Source organism: Halichoerus grypus, chromosome 6 (genome assembly GCF_964656455.1).
Source record: "Halichoerus grypus chromosome 6, mHalGry1.hap1.1, whole genome shotgun sequence".
Taxonomy (NCBI): Eukaryota; Metazoa; Chordata; class Mammalia; order Carnivora; family Phocidae; genus Halichoerus; species Halichoerus grypus.
The window spans coordinates 15,548,018-15,569,489 of NC_135717.1; the positions used below are offsets into that span (position 1 = coordinate 15,548,018).

At 42.2% G+C, this 21,472-nt stretch overlaps 2 protein-coding genes and 2 non-coding genes across 10 annotated transcripts; all 4 read right to left on the bottom strand.

Moving 5' to 3' along the window:
• Positions 1-355: 355 nt before the first annotated feature.
• SUMF2 (sulfatase modifying factor 2) lies at positions 356-10,614 on the bottom strand. 7 transcript variants are annotated; one of them, XM_078074535.1, is made up of 9 exons: positions 10,477-10,609; positions 8,870-8,970; positions 6,168-6,282; positions 5,707-5,751; positions 5,188-5,338; positions 4,298-4,353; positions 2,322-2,406; positions 1,989-2,133; positions 356-577 (listed from the first exon to the last, which is right to left on the bottom strand). In XM_078074535.1, exons 2-9 carry the CDS (start codon positions 8,965-8,967, stop codon positions 493-495), a joined length of 780 nt encoding a protein of 259 aa, XP_077930661.1. In that variant the 5' UTR covers positions 8,968-8,970; positions 10,477-10,609; the 3' UTR covers positions 356-492. The 7 variants fall into 7 exon arrangements, with proteins under 7 accessions (XP_077930661.1, XP_035971208.1, XP_077930659.1 ...); XM_036115315.2 differs by having other exon boundaries at positions 8,814-8,970; positions 10,477-10,597; XM_078074533.1 differs by lacking the exon at positions 10,477-10,609 and adding an exon at positions 6,676-6,874 and having other exon boundaries at positions 8,814-8,949.
• A 249-nt stretch (positions 10,615-10,863) lies between these two features.
• CCT6A (chaperonin containing TCP1 subunit 6A) lies at positions 10,864-21,413 on the bottom strand. The gene is made up of 14 exons (XM_036115295.2): positions 21,157-21,413; positions 20,683-20,746; positions 19,261-19,395; positions 18,305-18,478; positions 17,697-17,800; positions 16,978-17,088; positions 16,536-16,695; positions 16,372-16,454; positions 15,114-15,210; positions 14,636-14,783; positions 14,094-14,227; positions 13,281-13,383; positions 12,315-12,387; positions 10,864-12,042 (listed from the first exon to the last, which is right to left on the bottom strand). Exons 1-14 carry the CDS (start codon positions 21,291-21,293, stop codon positions 11,970-11,972), a joined length of 1,596 nt encoding a protein of 531 aa, XP_035971188.1. The 5' UTR covers positions 21,294-21,413; the 3' UTR covers positions 10,864-11,969.
• LOC118550359 (small nucleolar RNA SNORA15) lies at positions 14,455-14,592 on the bottom strand. The gene has a single exon (XR_004924507.1). It is a non-coding gene; the product is annotated as a small nucleolar RNA SNORA15 (small nucleolar RNA).
• Positions 18,582-18,715, bottom strand: LOC118550360 (small nucleolar RNA SNORA22). The gene has a single exon (XR_004924508.1). It is a non-coding gene; the product is annotated as a small nucleolar RNA SNORA22 (small nucleolar RNA).
• Positions 21,414-21,472: the final 59 nt, after the last annotated feature.

Sequence of the window (21,472 nt, forward strand, 5' to 3'; positions counted from 1 at the left end):
TAGGTTCTTTCAGAGGCATACGAAACACTATAAATGAGACTAATGAAGGAAGTATTTTCCTTCTACAGCAGTTTGCTGGGAAAACAAAGAAAAATGGGGAAATTCTGCCTTGAAAAAACAATGTCGGATCCCTGCATCAGACACTGAGAAAGGGAGAGGGAACAGATTTAAAAATTTTTAACAAAGTGCCTTTCAGAGCACTCTGCCCAAACTGTTTGAGGACTGGCCCCTATATGGTTAATATCTGACCTCTAAGAGAAACGCCCAGCTCCCCAGCCACCATCAGTAAGTCAGGTCCCTTCTTCAAGAGACAGCGGTACCCCTCCTCTGAGGTCAGAGTCCTCTCCTGGCCTGGTGAGAGATGCCTGCCACAGAGGGATGGCGGAAGGGGGAGGAAGTCATTCCTGAGGCTAAAGTTTGGCTGTGTTGGGAATGTGGCCAGGGAGTGACACGGGTACCACGGCGCTCTTCTTCTTGGCTCTGCATGGCCGTTCACAACTCCCCAGGCAGTCGGCCTGCACTGGAAGCACAGCGGAAGCCTAGGTTGTCTGAGGCTGAATCTGGAGTGTTGCCCATCCTGCCACCAGAGAAGAGGAAAGAGAATGGACATTCGTTGAGAAAGGGGCCTGGAGCCTTACCCAACTTTCATGCTCAACCTCCTAGGGTCTGCTCTGGTCCAGGGTGCCTGAGGACTGAGGGCAGGGTCTAGAAAGAAGCCTGGTATGAGGGCACTCCTGGGGAAAAGGGGATAAGAAGGGACCTGGGACAGGGTGGAGGAAGTGTGACTGAGCAGTCATGAGAGTCTGCTCTGGAAGGCAAGAAAGGCAATGACTAGTAACTTCAACTGCTCATAGTTTAGAATAACTCAGCCGAAAAAAACCTGTCAGTAAGAAGTGAGAATACCATAGTGCCAACGAGTACTTCATACTTTCCAAAAGACTTTCACATATATTCCTTCATTTGCCTTTTCTCCACACCTCTGGCAGGCAGGATTTGTTCACCATTTTACAGACCCAGAATCAGATACTAGGAATATTTAAATGTCTCGGCCAAGGCCAACCACTGCTTCATGGGCACAAGAGATTTAGTGGCAAACCCAGCTTCCTGGTTCCCAGGCCAGTACTTTCTCCACTACTTTGTCCTAGTAAAGGAGGTGAGGGAGAGCAGGGGCCTCAATGTATCCAAGAAACATCTGCAAACCTGACTTCCTGAGGCCACAGAAACCGTGGTCTCTTTCTAGTCCTTCTGGAACCCAGGAATGGGAGGAGGCAGAGGGAAATCATCAAAATAAACCTACAGATGAGCAAAGTAGAGAGAGTCCCAGCAGGGGACTTGGGAGCCTGGGACCCTACCACTCAGGTGCCAGCATTAACCATCTGTGTGACATGAGCGGGTCCCAGCACCTCTGCGAACCTATTTTTCCTTGACTGTAAAACAACATCGTTATAGAAAATGATTCTTCGGGGCACCTGGGGGGCTCAGTGGTTAAGCGTCTGCCTTCAGCTCAGGTCATGATCCCAGGGTCCTGGGATCGAGCCCCACATCGGGCTCCCTGCTCCTTGGGAAGCCTGCTTCTCCTTCTCCCACTTCCCCTGCTTGTGTTCCCTCTCTCACCGTCTCTGTCAAATAAATAAATAAAATCTTTAAAAAAAAAAAAAAAGGTTTTTCATGTGCTCTCCAGTTTGAAGGGTGTGTATTTCCATGACCAATACTGATGTGGCCATTCCACTGCCCCGCCTCTGCCACTAGTTATGAGGACGAGGGGAGAAACCCTTATGATGCTGGACACACAGTCTCTCCGGGTACCGAGAGCTGGCAAGAAAAGGCACAAGTTGCCTGAGGCCCTTTTGCTTCTCATGGCGAATGCTGTGTATGCTCTCTTCTGTCCCCACAACTTGGGGTGCAGATAGAGGAGTGGAAGCAGCACTAACACCAGCTCTGGGAGACCAGGACCCAGACCCTCGGCCCCCAGCTACCAGTCTCCTCACCTGGTGGTGACCCGGGCCCGGTGATTGGCAGAGCCATCAGCTGTGTCGATCCAGGATGCCCCCCGAAGGACACGCATGTCCTGCCCTGTAGCCTGGTATGGAGATGCTGTCCACTCCCACACGTTGCCCAGGAGGTCATAGAGCCCTGCAGCACAGCAGGTCGGTCAGTTCCAGGCTGGGCAGTACCATCCCCCATCCCCTGCCCCCCAGGTATCAAAGGCTTCGGGAAGCAAACGCCTCCCTGGTGGTGGTTCTCTCTGCCTCATCCTTCAGGCAGAGTGATCCCACCAACCAGTTTGTGAGTGTTGACAGCAACATGATAGGAAATCTTACCATAGTTATTCTGTGGGGGGAAAGCATTCACTGGGGAGACTCCATGGAAGCCATCCTCAGCCTTGTCACCCTTGGGGAAATTTCCCTAAGGGGGAGAAATTTAAGCTAAAAAATTTACCATCCTGTTCCAAGGTGGGTGTTCCTGCTTGGCCAGAGGAAAACCAAGGTCATATTGCTGTGTCATCTGGGGTAGGATGAAGGGCATGAGGCAGTGCACTGAGGTGCCCATCCTGAGCTCCCAAACTAGTCGCCTCATGTCCTCCACCATTACCTCCCGGCTAGATTAGGAAATGTGTGGTTTCCCTGTGCCCACAGTGATCTATGTCAAGCCCATCCCACTCCCACTTTCTCCACTCTCAGCAGCTTCCACCCCCCTGCCTTGAACCCCATGTGCCTCAGTGCCTTGGGAAGGCTCCTCTCTCTTCCCCTCCTCTGTGCTCAGCACCACCTGCCTTCTCAAGGACAACTGATGCCTGCCCTGTGCTCTCCTATACCATCTCTTTCCTTCTACCACCAACAGGTTTAACTCTCCCTCATCTGCCCTGACTCTAGTGTCCTCATCTGCTCTTTACCACCAAAATGCTTGAAAAAGGAACCTATATTTGCTGATGCAATTTGTTCAATCTTCTCAATAAAACTGGGGTTCAGCTCCCCCTACTCTATGGAAACTGATCTCACTAAAGGGAAGATGAAGAGGTAATTATTTACTCAACAGCTACTATGTGTTCGGGCTGCCACATTTATCTCTTTTAATCCTTACAAAGCTGTGAGGCAAGTATTTTCTCCCTTTAAAAAACTGGCAACTGAGGCTCAAAGTGATTAATCTATCAAAGATCACACAGTGAATCAGATCTGTCTTTTTGCAAAGCTCTGATCCCAAGATCATCTAAAAGATCAGTTTACCCCTTGGGTTCTTTTTAATGCTTCCCCCTGAAATGCTGATGCTGTGCCCTGCCCCTTACTCTACAGAGTCTCCTTGGGGGATAACATTCTTGCCTAAGATATATGCTGATGACTCCCAAACCACTTGCTCTGACCCAGACCTCTGTCCTAAGATCTAGACTCATATTTTCAATGTTTGAGCATATAAATGACAAAGGGCACCTTAAACTAAGCTGATGCTAACCCCGTCAAGTTCTATCCCTCTGACCCCAAATGCATATCATCTGTTCTGGATAATGGTAGCACCGTCACCCTGTTGCCCAAGCTTAGATTCATGCTTGAATCCAACTCCCTCCCACTTTTCCACTTTGGTTATTACCAAACCCCGTCTATCTTACAGGCATGCCTCTCCCATTTGGCTTCTTCCCCATTCCACTTCTACTTAACTCACATGTTCATAATCCCCTGGGCCATTGCCACAGCCTCAAATTCAGAGACCCCTCCCACCCCGCCACCACTGCAGCTCTATTTCATTTAGGCCTGCACAAATTAGCAACTAGCATCCTCCCCAAATCAAATTACGTTGTTAGTCCCCTGTTTAAAAACCTTCATCGGCTCCCCACTGCCTACAGGGGAAAATCTAAAACAGTATCTTGGCACACCCGCTCCTTCATAATCCGCCTACAACCCACTGTCTACCTCATCTCCTACACCTCCCGTTTCCCTGTGCTCCAGCCTCTCTGAATTTGTCCCATCCCTGAACACACAGTACCCTTTCCTAATACAGTGCTGACACTCACGTTGTTCCTTCTGCTGTGAACACCCTTTCCTCCACTTTTCACTTGGCAAACTCCTATTCCAGCAGCACCAATGTCATCTTCTCTGTGAAGTCACCCCCACCATTCGCAGGCAGTCATTTACTTCTACAACTCTTCAGGATGCAGCCCCACCACACTGTCTCTTGCTTTACCAGTTTACCAGTCCCATTAGAACACAAAGCCCCCTGCAGTCCCACAGCCCAACGCGATGCTTAGCCTCAGGAGGTTTCATTCAGTGCTTTGAGAAAGGACAGGGGTGAGGAATGTATGTCTTACCTGCCACAGGTTGGTGCGGTTTGGCTGGAACTGGTTTCCCCATGGGTAAAGCTGACCTGCCAGTAGAACAAGGAGAGAGTGGGGGAGGGGGAGGCGAAGGGTCGTGGAAGAGGGAAAGACAGAGAGAGTGAGGGAACCAAAAGGAAGTCAGGAGGTGATGAGAAAAGGAGAGAGAGATTACTTACTTTTATTTCCCATGCCTGTCCCTTCCACTCACTGTCCTGCATTCAGAGCCCCTGGTCTCCTGATCTGCTCCAGGACAGTGCAATCCCAGGTGTGGTTCTGACTAATGCCAGTCTGGTAAGCTATTTGTTACCAGATCATGTCCAGATAAGTACAGAAATTGAGAGTAAGATTTCAGAAACTTGGCAATTGGACTTAGATTGGATAAATAAGCAACCTCATTTATCACAAGAATTTTGACTATTGGTATAGCTGGTGTTTAAAGAGTAGCAGAGGTGTGGAACATGGGGAGTTGCTGTTTCCTTCTCCTAACTTTTTGTTCAGTTAAGATTGCAAAACTTCATTGTTTGTACGAGTCCCTTCACACCTATGGAAAAAGCAGTTTGGGTAATTCTTTTCTTCTTCCCTGTGCTATGTTGTTCTGATTATATTAATTGAAATGTAACATGCCTGGGTGGAATCTCCAAGAATAACAAATTTTATGTCTGTTTCTTTATTCCAGTTTTCCAGTTATTAATTTTTTTGGCATTTTACACAAGTATTGATCTGAGATGGATCAGAATTGAAAACAGTAACAACTGGCCCTCCACCACACAGTTTAAGAAGTACTGCTCTAGGGAGTATGGACCCTTCCCACCCTTCAAAGCTCCCCATGCAGGACAGGATGGGGAGAAGAATAAAGGGAAGTCGCCGTGCCATCTCTATACCCTTCAAGCCCCCTCGGGCAGCAAACTCCCACTCTTCCTCGGTGGGCAGCCGTTTCCCCCGCCAAGCACAGAAGGCACGAGCATCATTCCAGCTCACGTGTACCACTGGGAGCTCCAGTCTCTCTCGGATGCCAGAGCCAGGACCTGCAGGCTGACAGCCAGGATGAAGTGAGAAAGGCTTCTGGGAGCGCACAGAAGTCTGAGGAAGGCTAGGCTTAGGGTGCCTGAGTTCAGCTTTTACCACTAGATGGAGCAAGGAAGTTGGAGGAGATAGCCTGGTGAGTGAAGAGAGGCCTAGAGTCAGAAAGAGCATAAATATGAGCCAAGGGAGAAATGGGATGGGCAATGGGAAAAGAGCTCAGGGCAGAGGAAACAGGGCTGCTTGGCTGTTGCCTTGAAATTTCTGTCACCCTTTTTAATTTAGTGTCTCTAGATAGGCAAGGGGTCTTCCAGGGAAGCCAGGCCTCCAGAATAAGAGTCAACAGGGGTAGAAAATGAGGCAGAGGAAACAACCCTTACCTGCCTCCAGAACGCCCTTTCCACTGGAAGCCACCAGAGAAGAGACTGCAAAAAAGAAGTATGACTGCAAGATGCTCTGACCCAGCCAGGGCACCTTCCTGACTGACACACACGAGGCAGAAAATACTTCAGACTGGGACTCAGGTGGCCCAAGTGCAGCTGTTTCTGGACCCCGGAAAGCAGGACGTCTCACTACCATTATTAGAGGGATGTCAAGCTGTTCTCCTGCCAGTTCAGGGAGTAACTTGAACCCTACATGTATCTGGTTCCTTACAGAGTCTCAGTATGCAGAAACCAGCTCAGGGTTAATGTCCCAGGAGTGTATGCCCCTCTGACTCTTCCACGGAGGATCTCTCTTGCTCCTTCCTAGCCTGCAGCTCTCAGGTGGGATTCTCTATGGTGGCTCTGGTGGGCCCATAACCCGCTCACATTCCTTCGGCTGCAAGCCCAGGTTCTCTCACCTCCATCTGATGGGTCATGTTGTTTCTAAGCTCATCGGAGACCAAGTCCTCAAAGACAAAACTCCACCCGAACATCTCAGCCTCTGTCCGGTACTTTTTTCCCCTGACAAACTCCCTGAGAAGAGATATTTCACTTGGTTAAGCTGCTAAGGTTCCATGTCCCACTCTCACCCCCTCCTGCTCCAGAAAACCTCATATATCTTTCTCCTCAAAGCCACACATCACAGAGTTTCCATCAACAACAAGCAATTAACATGAAAGCCTGAGCAGGAGATTTTCTTTTAAAATCTGTTGCTCTATGTGTAATTCATATATAGAAAGGCACTCTTTTTAGTGCATGGTTTTGTGAGTTTTGACAAAGCATATAGTCACTATCACAATCAAGATACAGAACAAGTCTATCAAACACCTCTTAAAATTCCCTCATGCCTCTACAACCACTGATCTGTTTTTTGTCCCTATAGTGTTCCCTTGCCCAGAATATAAATTCACAGAAACTGAATCATACATTATGTAGCTTTTGGGTCTGGCTTCACTTAGCGTAATGCTTCTGAGATTCGTCCATGTGTTGCCAGTATTGGTCGTTTGTCCCTCTTTGTTGCAGGGCAGCATTTTATTGCATGGATGTACCGAATTTTGCTTATCCATTCACCAGGTACATGCAGGTCATCGGGGTTATCTCCAGTTTTTGGAGATTATGAATAAAGCTGTTGAGAAGATTTAAGGGTGGGAATGGGTCTCTTTTCTGAAAGGTCTTCATCACATACCTACTCTCACAACAATCACGAGAGGGAGGCAGAACGTGTGTTACTATCGCCATCTAACAGATGAAAAAAACGGAATCAAATAAAAATAATGTGTTGAAATTTTAGAATGGATGTTCACATAGTTTGCTATGGTATAGCAAATTCAGCAAGCAAACTGCCAGGGTAAGATGGATTGTTTTTATTGGGCTAAAAGTACCCCATCTGTGCCAGCCCTCTGATATGAGAAGACAGTGTTCACCCATCAAAGGGGCATTGAGAATGGAGGAGGTGATCAGATTTGGCAGCAATAGCTATTTACCAACCTCAGAGCATGTGAACGGTTTGAAAATCTTTTACCGGAGAAGCAGAGACAAATCATGGGTTCTAAGCAAAGTTTAGGGGCTTGCTGGAAGTCTATCATAAAAAGGTCATAAAAATAACTAAATACATAAGTGCCATAATTTGAAATATAAAAGATTTCTATCATAAAATATGTCATAACTTGCAATATATAAAAGTGCACACTGTGCATCTAGCTAGCTAGCTATTTCTGGTTCTCATGTTATAGCTCAAGCCTGATCAAGAGTGATTTCTCCTTCAATTTTAATAAAAATTCTTTCAAAAAGCACATATAAGTAGTGCACACTGTATTACAGAAAAATGAGAAAATACAAGTAGATAAAAAGAAAAAAATTGAAATCATCCATTATCACATCAACTAAGATATAGCCGTGCATATCCTTTCCTGTTCTGCCCCCCAGCAAGAATTTTTAAATAGCTTTAAGAGGGTGCTTCCCAGGGGGAAAAGAAAAAAGGGGGATGCTTCCCTGGAATTATTTTCTTTTGGAAGTCACAAAAACATGGGTAAAATCTGTTACCTAATGCAATGTTACATCTTCCAGTTCTTTTTAAATGCATATACACTCCATGCACATACTTTTTAAAAACAGGATCATACCCTGTATATTGTTTGTAAGCTACTTTCTTCACTTAACATCTCACAATTCTTTTTGACAACAGGATTTTAATGGCTGCTAAATATTCTGTGATGTTGTTACAGTATGTTTAAGCGATCCTTATATTGTTAATATTTGTTTACAATGGCATCTTTTTAGCTAAATGTTTTAAGACCTTAATTCTTTCCTTAAGGAAAATCTCTAAAGATGGAATCACTAAGTCAAAGGGCCTGAGAAGTACACCAACCATCCTTATGTTTACTTCAGTCTGTGTCTCCTGAATCAATCTTTCCCCATAACTTTTTATTTTAAAGAGTTTTAAATCCACAATGTAACATTTAAGTCATTTGCCACATTGCTTTGTCTTTCTGTTCCCTCCTTTTCCTTTTCCCACTCCTCTTTCTATAGTCCCCCTGTATCATTTAAGGTAAGTTACAGATGTCTCCTGGATCATTTTCTGCTTTAGCCTACACAAACATACACAAAACATACCGCCTTGAGGAGACTGAGACAGCTCAACATGGCTTCTTAGACTGAGCTGGAACCATAATGTTTGTCCTAAACTAACGCCATTTCCCTAAGTAAATATAAAGGGAATTTAAGAGACTCTCAGCTACTAGGACCCTTCTCCCAATCCCTCCCCCCTGTGGAAGAGGTTTTTGTTGAGTGTTTGACTTCTGCCCATATTTCTCAGTGCTATACCCAATGTAATGGAAAATCCACTGGCTGAAGAGTCAGGGGATTTGAGTTCCAGGCCCAGCTCTGCCACTAACAGAGAGTGAGTCTCCAGACTTGATTCTTCATCTGAAAAATGTAGGTAATACTTATCCCACAGTACTATTGCAAAGATGATATGTTATAGTAAACAAGCTACTTTCCATTTAGATATTAGGAATGAAAATTAGAAAGAGCCTCTACCCCTCCTGGAAGAACACCTGATGTACCTGAAATCTTTGTTGGTGACAGGAAATATGTCAATGGCAAAGGGTTTTACTGTCACCTCTCGGGCAGGCCCTTCACCATCTCTGCCATCTGGTGAATTTGTTCCCATCTGGAATCTCCCACCTGGTAGCTGGACCATGTTAGTAGTCTGCCCATTCCCTGCAGAGAAAAGGAAGCATCATCAGTAACACATGAATATATATAAAACAAGTGGCAATATTTGGATTATATGTAATATTCATAATGGTGTAATAAAAAAAATGTAGGCTTAAAAATTTGGCCTTAAATTCTTGTTCTGCCACTTAACTTGTTGGGTGACCTTAGACAAATTAGTTAATCTTGAGTTTTGCTTTCGCTCCACAAAATGGAGACAACATCTAACTATTTCAAGGGGTAGCTGTATAAATTAAAATTACATGTGTGAAATGTTGTGAGCAGATGGTAATTATTCAACAAATGTTTATTTCTGTCCTTACTGCTCTATTCCTGTACGCAACAATTCTTTGTCCCAGCTAGGTAAATATAGACACTAAGAACCTGAAATACTTCTAGCACCTTTCTATCCATACTTCTGCTCTTGTTGTTTCTCTGCCTTTTCCTCCCCACTTCTTAATGATTTTCACCATTATATCATATGCTCCAGAAAATACCTATTTTGCCACTGTAGCATCTAGCACAAGAGCACAATAATTAGCAAACGATTGAGATCCTTCATATCTGCTGTTTGAACACCTCAGAAAATCAGAACTAAAAGGATCATTAACTCAACCCCCTTATTTAACAGGAAAAAACCAAGACCCCAAAAGGAAAAGCACGTGAAGAGCTAGTTAACAAGGAATAAGGACTAGATCCAGGTCTCTTTACTTCCAGGTCAGTGCTATTTCCAACCCACCACACTTGTCTTCACACTTTAGAATGTTATGTTTCTTCTTAAGGATATCTAAGTACCAAAGTTCCTTAATGGCAGCAGAGTCCACCGTCTTTTCACGTTTCTCTATCTTTAGCCCTCTTGTTCTCACTCTGACACACTCACACTGATGATTTCATCTACTTCAAGGGAGAAAAAAATGGAGCAAGCAGGGAAATCTCAGATTAAAAGGGAATTAAGAAACAACATACAACTGCAATGTATGAACTTTATTTTGACACTAACTCAACAACTATAACAAACACAGTAGGTGAATTTGAACACTAACCCGACGTTTAATGATATTGAGAACTGTTAATTTTTTAAGGCAGGGAAAGAGGACGGCATTTTTTTCATGACTCTTTGTCTTTTCAAGCTGAGTATTTACAAATAAAATTGTGTAATGCCTGGATTCACTTCAAAAAGGCCCCAGGGAAATGGGAAAGTGGGAGCGATACCGAAACAGCAAGATTAGCTATAAACTGGCAACTGTTTCCAGTTGCGCGACGGGTACATGGGAGGGGGTGCCTTTATGTTCTCTTTTACTTTATGTTCAAAAAAGTAAAAAAGAAGTTAGATAGGATACGAGCCGTTAACCACCTGACCAAGTTGGCCGCCTCTGGGAGGTGCCTCCGGCCGCTGCAAGCCCACCCAGGAAGCGGGCGGAGGGGCCACGGTCTCTTTCCCCGACCAGGGCGGGGGACCCACCCCCTTCCTGATGTTTCCCGGGGCACACAGGGCCAGGCCAGCACACTGACCTAGCTCGAACCACGGACCAGACAGGAGCAACAGCAGGGTCAGCAGCGGCGGCGAGGGGCCCATGCCGGGAACACGAGCAGCGCACACACCGTGGGCCCTGCCGCGCATGCGCCCCGCGTGCACCACGTCGGCCGCCGTACTGCGTGCGCACTGCCTGATTTTTTTTTTTTGGCCGACGGGTTTGGTTGGTCCCAGGCTACAGCTGGGTCTAGAATTTAACGTGTGTGGAGCCAGATAGGTGCAATTTTCTCAGGGTTAGCGTTGAGGGACCAGGCCATTCCAGAAGCCCCTTCAATACCCCATGAACAAAACATTTTGACTGATTTCCTTCCCTTTTATATTCAAACCCCTTTTGGGCGCTGGAATACCATTTCAAGATCAAAGAAAAGGTTTCAGCTTAACGTTTATTGCACACTTACTGTACGCAACTGCCAAGTCCTCAAAAATACAAAGCTTTGCAACACACAACTTCACGGTCAAGGACTGCAGAGATATAAAAATTTTGTGCAAACAGGTGGGAGAAAAAGGGCACTGGAGGGTCTGGGATGGGTACTTCAGCATAAGCAAAGGTGCAGGGGTGTGAAAACATGGTCCACTGAAAATCTCCTATCCCTAAGCCCCCATGCTTGAAAGGTCTTCTACCTCTGCCTCCTTTTTCTATTTTCCCCACTTCACACTTTGAGCTTATTCAACTCCCTTGCCTCTACCTCACCCATCTTGCTGTTCACTAAAACTTTAGGAAGCATTTTTTTTTTTTTAAAGATTTTTATTTATTTATTTGACAGAGAGAGACACAGTGAAAGAGGGAACACAAGCAGGGGGAGTGGGAAAGAGAGAAGCAGGCTTCCCGCGGAGCAGGGAGCCCGATGCGGGGCTCAATCCCAGGACCCTGGGATCATGACCTGAGCCGAAAGCAGACGCTTAACGACTGAGCCACCCAGGCGCCCTTCTGGGGAGCATTTTAGCACAGCTACTTTGAAAGCATTACAAGTCCCAATGATCCAATAGTTTTACTCATAGGAATTTATACTAAAACAGGGATGCTTTCAAAATTTTAAGTTACTTTAAGTATTTATATTATCATAAAAACTTACAAGTGTAACAGTATAGGGACCTATTGGATAAATTAAAATACATCCATTAGAAGAATTATTAAACCATTATAATTTGTTTTTCAAGGAACATTTAATAACAAGGTAGATAACATACACTTATCTCACATGGTACTTTTATATCACTGAAGCTAAAGCAAAACATCCTTTTCATTGGGTAAAAACGGCCTGCTTAATGTGTGTACATTGCAGTGCAATTTAAAAAAATACTGTAATTTCAGAACTTCAGAATTTAAGTGTCAGTGTTCTCTTTTTTTTATACGGGAAAAGAAAATGCTTTTGAAAATTATTTGAGGCTTGGACAAAACTTCCGCCGCTATATTCTTAGGATCACTCTGTGGAGTCTTCATGATTCGGATGACACAAGGGAAGCTTCAAATTCAACCTTTTAGAGAAGACATTCCAGCTCTCATGATCTCATCAACCAGGAGTATGTTGGTGGCAATCACAGTGCTGAAAGGAGTGGAAAATCAGATGGCTCAGGTTTGAGATATGAACCCTAATTCAACTCAATTTCCAAACAAACTGCAAATTATATCCAATTAAGTTTCTCCTTTCCCCTCCAAAACATGGAAGGCTAGTTTTATTTCTATACTTTCAGTTGATCACAATTTTTGCAAAACCAAAAAACCAAAACCAAACACAAGTAATTAAACAGAACATACCAAATTAAGAGTATGATGATTCCCTAAAGGTTATTTTAGTTTTGGCTTTCTCAAACTTACCAGGAGTGAAGAAGCTGTTTCTTTACACAATAGTTATCCCATATGCCTACTTCGGCTGCTACCATTGGCTCACCTGCAAAGTAACCCAGTATTCTTAAAATCACACATAGCAGGTTATAAGATCAGAATGCTACGACAACAGAGTATTTTGTGATTTGCTCATCACTGATTATTCTCATTATCCAAAGTTCCTCCCAATTTTGCTCCAAACCATGACTCCTGTATACAGTATCTTTGATTACGTGGCTGATCTCTACTCAGAAGACTTCTAGTAATAGTAATGCTCTATTTGGTTACCAAATGTTTGAACATCTCTATTTTTCAGGACACATTCTCGTTTGTCCATCTTAAAGTAAAGCACTTGAACTATATAATCTGGCCAAAATGGGCTTATCATTTCCCTCATCCCAGAAACCTTTTCTATTAACTTGAATGTAAATGATGTTATTGACAACAATAGGTCTTACACATACTGCATGGGTGTCTCTCTCAGTTCTCTTTCTTCCACTTATTGTATTTGTCTATTTTGTGTTATTGCATTTAAGATGAGGGCTTTAAATTATTTCACTAAGACTTGGTCCCATCTTCCAGCATTTGCTATCCTCAGCCTTTTTTCACCCATGAATATGATCATCTAATGTATTTTCTTATTAAAGTCCCTAATAAAAGATTGAGTAAAGCCAGCCCAACATGAAATCCTTCCATATTAACCTTAACCACCTACCACTACTCAGCAATATCAAAAATTCATCTTTGAAATTATACAAATGTCTACTCTATTCCATTAATTACTGTATCTAGTCATTCCATTTTTATATCATTTTTTAGAACTCAGGGTTCCCTAATAACACTGGTGTCAAACTGCAAAGCATCTCTCCAAGATTCGTTTGTCTCCATTTTTTATTCTTCCTGGCTTCATCTCACCTGAATCTAGTTCTCCCCCTACTAATAGCTGCATTGTCTTACCTGTGTTTAAGTCCACACCCACAAGTTGACCTGATTCTGAATGTTCTGCTTTGACTTTAACTAGTGTTTCCTGAAGGTCAAAACCAGAGTTCTGAGCAAGTACCTAAAGCAAACAAATTTAATCCTTTAAGGACAGAACCTAAGAAGTGATAGTCAATCTACAATAAATGAACCATAATTCCAATTAAGAAAAACAAACAAAGGGGCGCCTGGGTGGCTAAGTCAGTTAAGCATCTGCCTTCAGCTCAGGTCATGATCCCATGGTCCTGGGGTCGAGCCCGCATTGGGCTCCCTGCTCAGTGGGGAGCCTGCTTCTCCCTCTCCCTCTGGTTGCAGCTCCCCCTGCTTATGCTCTCTCTTTCAAATAAATAAATAAAATCTTAAAAAAAAAAAAAACAAAACCCTTAATGAAGACAGACCAGTATTCATGTTCAGAGAATAGGCATCTGTTACTAACTCATTGATCCATTTCAAGCCCAGCAACACACCGATCATAAGCAATACCCCCAAATAAGCACACAATAGAATAAAAACAAAAAGCAAGCTTGTACTCTAGTATAACCCCTACACTGCAAACCCTCTAAAAACAGTTTATCTCCTGCACCTGAAACGTCAGATATTCAATTCTCTTCCAGAGGAACCAAATACATTTGGATGATGAGAGATACCTGCTCTAGCTACGTTCAGGAGAAAGCTGATAAAACCTGTTTACTCAAAATCTACATTATGAAAAAGACCCCACATTATCAAATACTTTCATCAGCTAACTCATTTTGATGTAGTTAAGAACACTGACTGTTAAAGCAATCATACCTTGGGAATAATGAGTAATGCATCAGCAAACGCTTGAACTCCCAGTTGGGCCCTGCCCTTTACACTGGGCTTGTACTTAATCAAGGCTTCTGCCATTGCCACTTCCACTGCACCTGCACCCGGAACCACACAGCCTGGGGGGGCGGGGGTAGGAGGAAAGAAGTGCTGAACCAACAAATAAAACTGTAGAATCATTTTAAGGAAAGACATAAAACATAACGTAAAAAACATTAATTTCCCGAGAATGTAGTATAGCCACCACAATGTTAATACTGCACTTGAAAGCATTATAAGCAACACATCAAATAGCAAAATGGTTCAATTCAACTAGTACTTGCAAGCTCTTAGTATTAGTTCATTTACTTGTATCCACTTTTAAAAATGGTATGCTATGAAAAAGCTTAGCACACCATCACAGGCATTTTAAAGGGAAGACTACTTTTGCATGGTGTCTGGCTGTGTAAACTACTGATAAAAAGAACACAGTATTCAGCCATGCCTTTCACACTAGCCAAAGAATATAAATACAGTAAAGATCTTACCATCATCAATAGCATTTTTAACAGCCCTCAAGCCATCTCTTATTGCATCTTTGATTTGAGTGAGTGTGTGCTTATTTGGTCCTTTGATCAATAATGTGACAGAGCGAGGATTGTTACATTTCTCAATAAAAGTGAATTTCTCTTCTCCCTATGTGAATGAAGAAGGGAAAGTATTTTCAAAAACAGGATATGGTTGTACAAAGAATGAAAAGAGTAGAGGGCTTATGGAAGAATAAGTAGCATATTAATAAGGGAACAACACACCAATCACATTAAAGCAAATTACTTCACTTAAAAAAAAAATTGCATATAGAAGTGATTTTTCCCATCAATAGCTTATCATTATTACACATAACCTTCAAAATGTATGTAAACAAAGGAAAAATCTGATCCTAAGTTTGAATGAATTTTTACTACCAAAGAATTCATGAACCAAAAATTATTTATTATATTATCTTCAGAAAGAAAATACACTTACCAATGTATATTCATAGACAAGTCCTGCATATCCCAAACAATCAGGATTTAGGTCATCAAAGGAATTTAGGGCTACTCCACCGCAAGCAAGAGTCAGCCTGAAATATTGAAGTGTGTTTTGGGAGATGTATAAGCAGCTTTGTTATGTATGTTTAAAAAGATCATTAATAATTTTTATGAAGCAACCTTTCAGAATTACATACTAAAATCCTAAAGTTATTTTTTAAATAACCTTGAACCTTCCCATTCACCACCAACCAGCTAAAAACCAGTCTTTTCTCCTAACTCGACATTTAACCCACGCTTGCTTTCTTTCTTTTTTTTACAAGATTTTATTTATTTATTTGACAGAGAGAGACACAGCAAGAGAGGGAACACCAGCAGGGGGAGTGGGAGAGGGAAAAGCAGGCTTCCCACCCAGCAGGGAGCCCCATATGGGGCTCAGTTCCAGGACCCTGGGATCATGACCTGAGCCGAAGGCAGACGCCTAATGACTGAGCCACCCAGGCGCCCTAACCCACTCTTTCAAAGTCAGCAAATACTCCTCTGATAAGAAATCTAAAGATGAACAAGAGCTCTTTATCGTGGTGAGATCCGGGGGAAAAGTAGTTCTCTGAAACCCCTTGATGCTCTTTTGACATGGTTGGTAACGTACATATACATGTCATGGTTTAAAACTAAAGCATACACCAATGTTCACAGCAGCATTATTCACAACAGTCAAAAGGGAGAGACTTAAATGTCCACTGATAAATGGATAAACAAAAGGTGATATACATCCATACAATGGAATATTATTCATCCTTAACAAGAAATGACATTCATTCTAGTAATGTTACAACATGGATGAACTCTAAAAACATCATGCTAAGTGAAATAAGCCAGCATAACAGGACAAATATTGCACGATTCCTTTATATGAGGTACCAAATTCATAGAGACAAAATAGAATAATAGTATTTACCAGGGGCAGGGGAAAGAAACAAAGTTACTGTTTAATGAGGAGAATTTCAGTTTGGGAAGATGAAGAAGTTCTGGAGATGAATGATGATGATGGTTGCACAATAATGTGAATGTAACTTAATGCCCACTAGATTGTACATTTGAAAAAATGAGTAAAATGATAAATTTTATATTATGTATATTTTAATCACAACAAAAAAGGAAAAACACAATAAGAACGGGGGGAAAAGAAGTAATCCCACTTAACTTGCAAAATAAGTAAAATCTACATCACTAAGGTAATATGCTATCCGTACCTTTCCATATTTCTCCTTTTAGCTCTACGGAGAGCTACTATACCTTCTTTTGCAAGAGCATCTAAGGAAAAGGGGTCAATTCCCTATAACAAAAACAAAAGTTAGTTACAACAGAAGTCACCTTAAAAATAACAATGGACAATATAGACTCATTTCATTCTCACCTTTTGATTAATAACAACGAATCCTTTATCTGAATCACCACAGACTTTCTTTTTCAGTTCTATTATTTTTTTAACTCTATCTTCAATGAATTTTCTTTCAGCTTTTACAAGTTTCTCTCTCTCTTCTGCACTCTTGTAAAAAAAGCCAGAATTCACTTCTCTATTTAAAAAAAAAGTTACAGAAGGGGAGTGGGGGAGAATGTTTATTGTTTGAGAAGATAAACCAGTAGCCTCAGAAACAGGTCTTGAGATTTAACAAATAGCCACTGAGCTCCAATCCTGCCCCTGGTGTATTTTCAGAGGTTATTTCCTGTAATTCACCCGAACCCAACTGAGGCATTACTGCCCTCACAGTGGGGAAACTTAAGTCTCATAAGTGATTTGCCCAAAATACCAAGCTCCTCCACCTCTCTATTCCATTTGTAACGGGCTATAAACTCACGTTTTCTCATATTCTAATGACACATTGCATGTGAGGATGTATGCATCTTCTACTCTTTTTTTCATATCTGGATGCCGTGCCCCATGGTCCAAAACAAGACCTCTGATTAAGCTGTTGAAACACATAGTAAGTCGTGCTGTTATTGATTTCCAGATAATAACATACACTAATGAAATTCAAATACTGAATTGAGAGTGTATTGATAATTTTCACACAACTTTATTTCTTGAGTTTTTGAAAAAGACTTTTGGGTGAAACCTAGGCAGGTTCAATTATGAAAAAGCAATATCCAGAATACAGCACAAAAACAAGCCATTCAAACAAAAGTAACAATGCTTATCTTGTAAAGAAAATTCTGCAGAGAAACAGTTGCAACTGGTAGGCTCTCAAATGTCATCACCTCCTTTAAAAATTATTTTTTAACTAGGTCTTTGAAATGTAATATATATTCTAAATTCCGAAACAGTCTCCTACTATGCTTTGTAACCTACAGTTTAATAAATCATTGACATAGCTCGCTTTTCAGAATCATACTGACTATAAACACGTAACAGTAACCTCATTTCAGGAGGAAACACTACTGAGCAAACTAAATATTCATCTAAGCAATACACATAAATTCAGAGAAAAAGACATCAGCCAAATAATATGTATTATATAAAGTGCCTGTAAATCTGTAAACACACTTTGTAAGTATTTCATGGCATTCTACCACCTACCTTGTATCAGTTTCAGATTTATGTTTCATCTCCATGATCTCAACCATGAAGAGGTCAATAGGTTCATCTTGTTTTTTAATGGCCAAAATGGAGTCCACTACAGCCTACAATAAGAGCAGAACCATTAGATGAATTTGATTTGCAGTCCAGACACTTACGTTGCTTGTTCTTCAGAGAAATATACGTTTCTTTAAAATCTGAATCAATCTTCGCCTTTTTCTATGAGGTAACAGAATACATTACTCGTAAAGGATTGAAGTCATTTACATTTCTGACATCTCAATTCATAATTATGTAAAGAATCACTGACATCCCTACTATTCTATTAAAAATATTGATAACAGGAAGTTTTTTCACAATAAAAATCTCAATTTTATACACCTTTAATGAAAACTCCAATATATCTTTATAGTATGGTCAGGTATACTATTATTTGATTTTCTCATTTCACATACATCAGCCGCTCATTGCCACAAAAAAAGAAACTACTTATCTCACATGGTATGATACTGTGAAAGTTTTAGATAGCACCTTGTAATTCCAACCAGAAAGTATGCCAGGGGTTTCAGTACAGGTGTACACACGGACATATACCACATTTAACATACCTCTGTTAAGACATCAGCAAGTTCAGCATGCACTTTAGTACGTAGAGATGTTCTGGCCACATCTATAAGTGTTTCCCTGTCCATTTCTTTGCTTACTTTGACTTGTTCCAAAAACTGAAGTGCCTTTTCCTTTGCAGCTTCAAATCCTTCTGTTATTATTCTGGGATGAAGACCCTGTTAACATACAATTACATAACCACCACTAACTGGAGTTCTTCAGTTAGATGAAAAAGTAAATTTTTAAAGCAATATTCTGGATCATTCATATGCTTTAATATAATGTGCTGATTTTTTGAATACATTTAAAAGGATAAATAGTCCTTTCAATGCAGAGGAAAAGAACAGACATTACTCTAGCACAGAATCAAAGCCAAGGGAACTATAAAGCACACTTGGGTGTTCACTGTGCAGACCACAAGGAATAATGCCCCAAACCTAAAACTGTACTCAGTAGGACCATTTATCTTTCCAATTCACATCATTTACTAACAAAAACAAACAGGGAGATGAAGGGTCCACTTTTTCTCTCTTCCCAAGAATTTCTTGGCACTGGATTACTACTAAGGTTTGCTTTAACCTTCAAACTAACTCAGGGCTAAAAACGTTGTGTAATTCTTCTTTAAATTTACGTTTTAGTTGGCTTTCCTTATAAATATGCCTAGTCCTGAATATCCTGTTTCTAGATCTCAACTATCAATCTGTTATAGACAGACATATATAAGTAATATGTGATGCAACTTGATTAAAAAAACCCTGCAGGCCAAGGAAGGTTCCTTAATCTGTCCAGGATCACAATAAACTTGTATTAAGACCAGGATATAGGCTCTGGTTCCCAGATTTAAGCCCCCTGCTCTTTACATTCTACCATATGGCCTTGCTACTATTAACACCTCAATTTACATAAATAAATTTCCTATATATATAAACTACCACGGAAACACAAGAATCATATATACTTCAGAAATGTAGAGATCCGCCTGTTTCAGTAGCTCTCCAATGATTAGAACATTGGAAGTGGTACCATCACCAGTTATGTCATCTTGGGCTGTTGCTACTTTGGCTATTAAGGAGGCTGTTGGGTGTTGAATTTGCTGAAAGTAGAAAAAGAAGAAAATTACTTAAGTTGAAATAGTCTAAGTATACCTTAAAATGTGTGAAGGGTCTCCTTAAGTGCATCTATTTGCATAAATTGCCCAAGTGTTCAGCTACATGCCATACTGATTTAAAACTCACCATTAACTATTTTGTACATCCATCTATGGTAACCCAAACATTTTCACATTTAGATTTGAGAAGATTATCTCCACTCTACTGATGAGGAAATCTGAGGCCCAGTTAAGTTTTACTGAAGATGACAGAGTTAACTGTAAGAAATAATTTCAAATCCATGCAAGCTTCTTTAGGACTCTTGTGAGAATAAACCAGGTTCCTTCTAAAATTAAACCTCACCAGCCTCCAGTATTACTTGGATTGAACAAAAAATTAAAAAGACCTTTTAACAAAGATCATCAGTGAATGCTAAATCGCTGAAAAGTTCTGTAAAAACAGGATATTCATTATGTCTCCAGTATCACCCATAGATTCTTAATTACAAAGGATGCAAACAATGCTCCTGAACTGCTTTTGGTTTTTAAGTCTCCTTATTCTCCTGTAATCTAGAACAGTTTCCCAGCCTTTTGTTTTTGGGGACACTGACAGTTTTAAGAATCTAGGCCAGAGGGACGCCTGGGTGGCTCAGTTGGTTAAGCTTCTGGCTCTTACTTCAGGGTCCTGAGTTCAAGCCCAGCCTTGGGCTCCAAAAACAAAAAAACCCCCCTAAATGTTATTCTGAACTCAAAACACAGGCAAATCATTTCCTTTTCTTGGATTTTAAGTGCTAGATTTTGGAAACTTAGGGATGAGTAAAACAATTGCTCCTCTCAATAGTCTCACACTCTTGGTCAGTGGGACTTTAACAATAGTAAAGCAAAGAGTTTTATCTCCCCTTCAGTTGGAGGTGGAAAGATATGTTGACAGAAATCCACGTTTTAAAAAGAGAAAAAGTATAACCATTTTTGCGCTTACCTAACTATGTCAATCGCTTAGTTTTTCAGATTTTAATAGAGTTAATTTTAATAACTACAATCCTTTAACCAAGGACTTACATGGCAAGAATAAGGATTCAAAAATAAGTAATCAGATTCCAGGGCTCCTCCCGGCATCGTACTGTCAGTACTATTACTGACTGCATTCCTTTTCTATTTCCTCCATTGTCTGAAAGACCTGCTGAGAGCTGACTCATTTCTCCTATCTTGAATATGAACATTAAAAATCTCACTGCGAATCACATGCAATACGGAAAACCAAGACATTTTCGACCTAATATAGCAGCCTCTCACCATTTCATGAAGCAGCACATTGCCATCTTTAGTAAGCTTGATGTCTCCAGCACCAGAAACAAGCCTGTTCAACGGGCACAAATGAATCACAGTGTGACTTTTTCCATGGAGACCTAACTGAGAGTCCCATTACTATCGGGCTTTACCCAGATCCTAAGGACCTGGGGCCACGCGGCTGGTTCTCCCCACCCGGTAACAGGAATGGTGCAGTGCCCACCCCCTCCCTTCAGAGAAACAGCCTGCCCAACTCTCAGTTAGGGTCCCAGGGCGCAGGGGCGAGCCGCGCACGCGGGCAGCTTTGTTCTCCGCAGAGATGGCATCGATTACAAGAGGAAACGGCCGGGGCAGGAAACAGGAGCGACCCGGGAGTCTGCGGGTAGGTAGGGCCGCAGCGACGAGCGCAGAGGCCCGGGGGCGCCAGGCCCGTGATGGCGCTAGGTACCCTCCCCGCCAGCCCCGCCAGCCCCGCCTTACATCTTCATGGTGCCCTTAGGCCCCAAGTTGGTCCTCAGCACGTCCTGCAGGCCCCGGGCCGCGCTGATGTTCACCGCCAGCGCCGCCTGGGCTCGGGCCACCTCGGCCTTGGGGTTCAGGGTCTTCACGGCCGCCATAGCTAACCAGCACAGGAAGAGGAGGAGAGCCGGCGTGCGAAGGGCCCAGTGCCCGCTCAGCGTGGCCAGGAGGCGTTCGCTGCCCGGGTCTTCTGGAAAAGTCGGGCGCGTCCGGCCCGCCCCCAGCGTGCCCGCGCGCCGCTACCATTGGGCCGCAGGTCGGCCCGCGCCGCTCATTG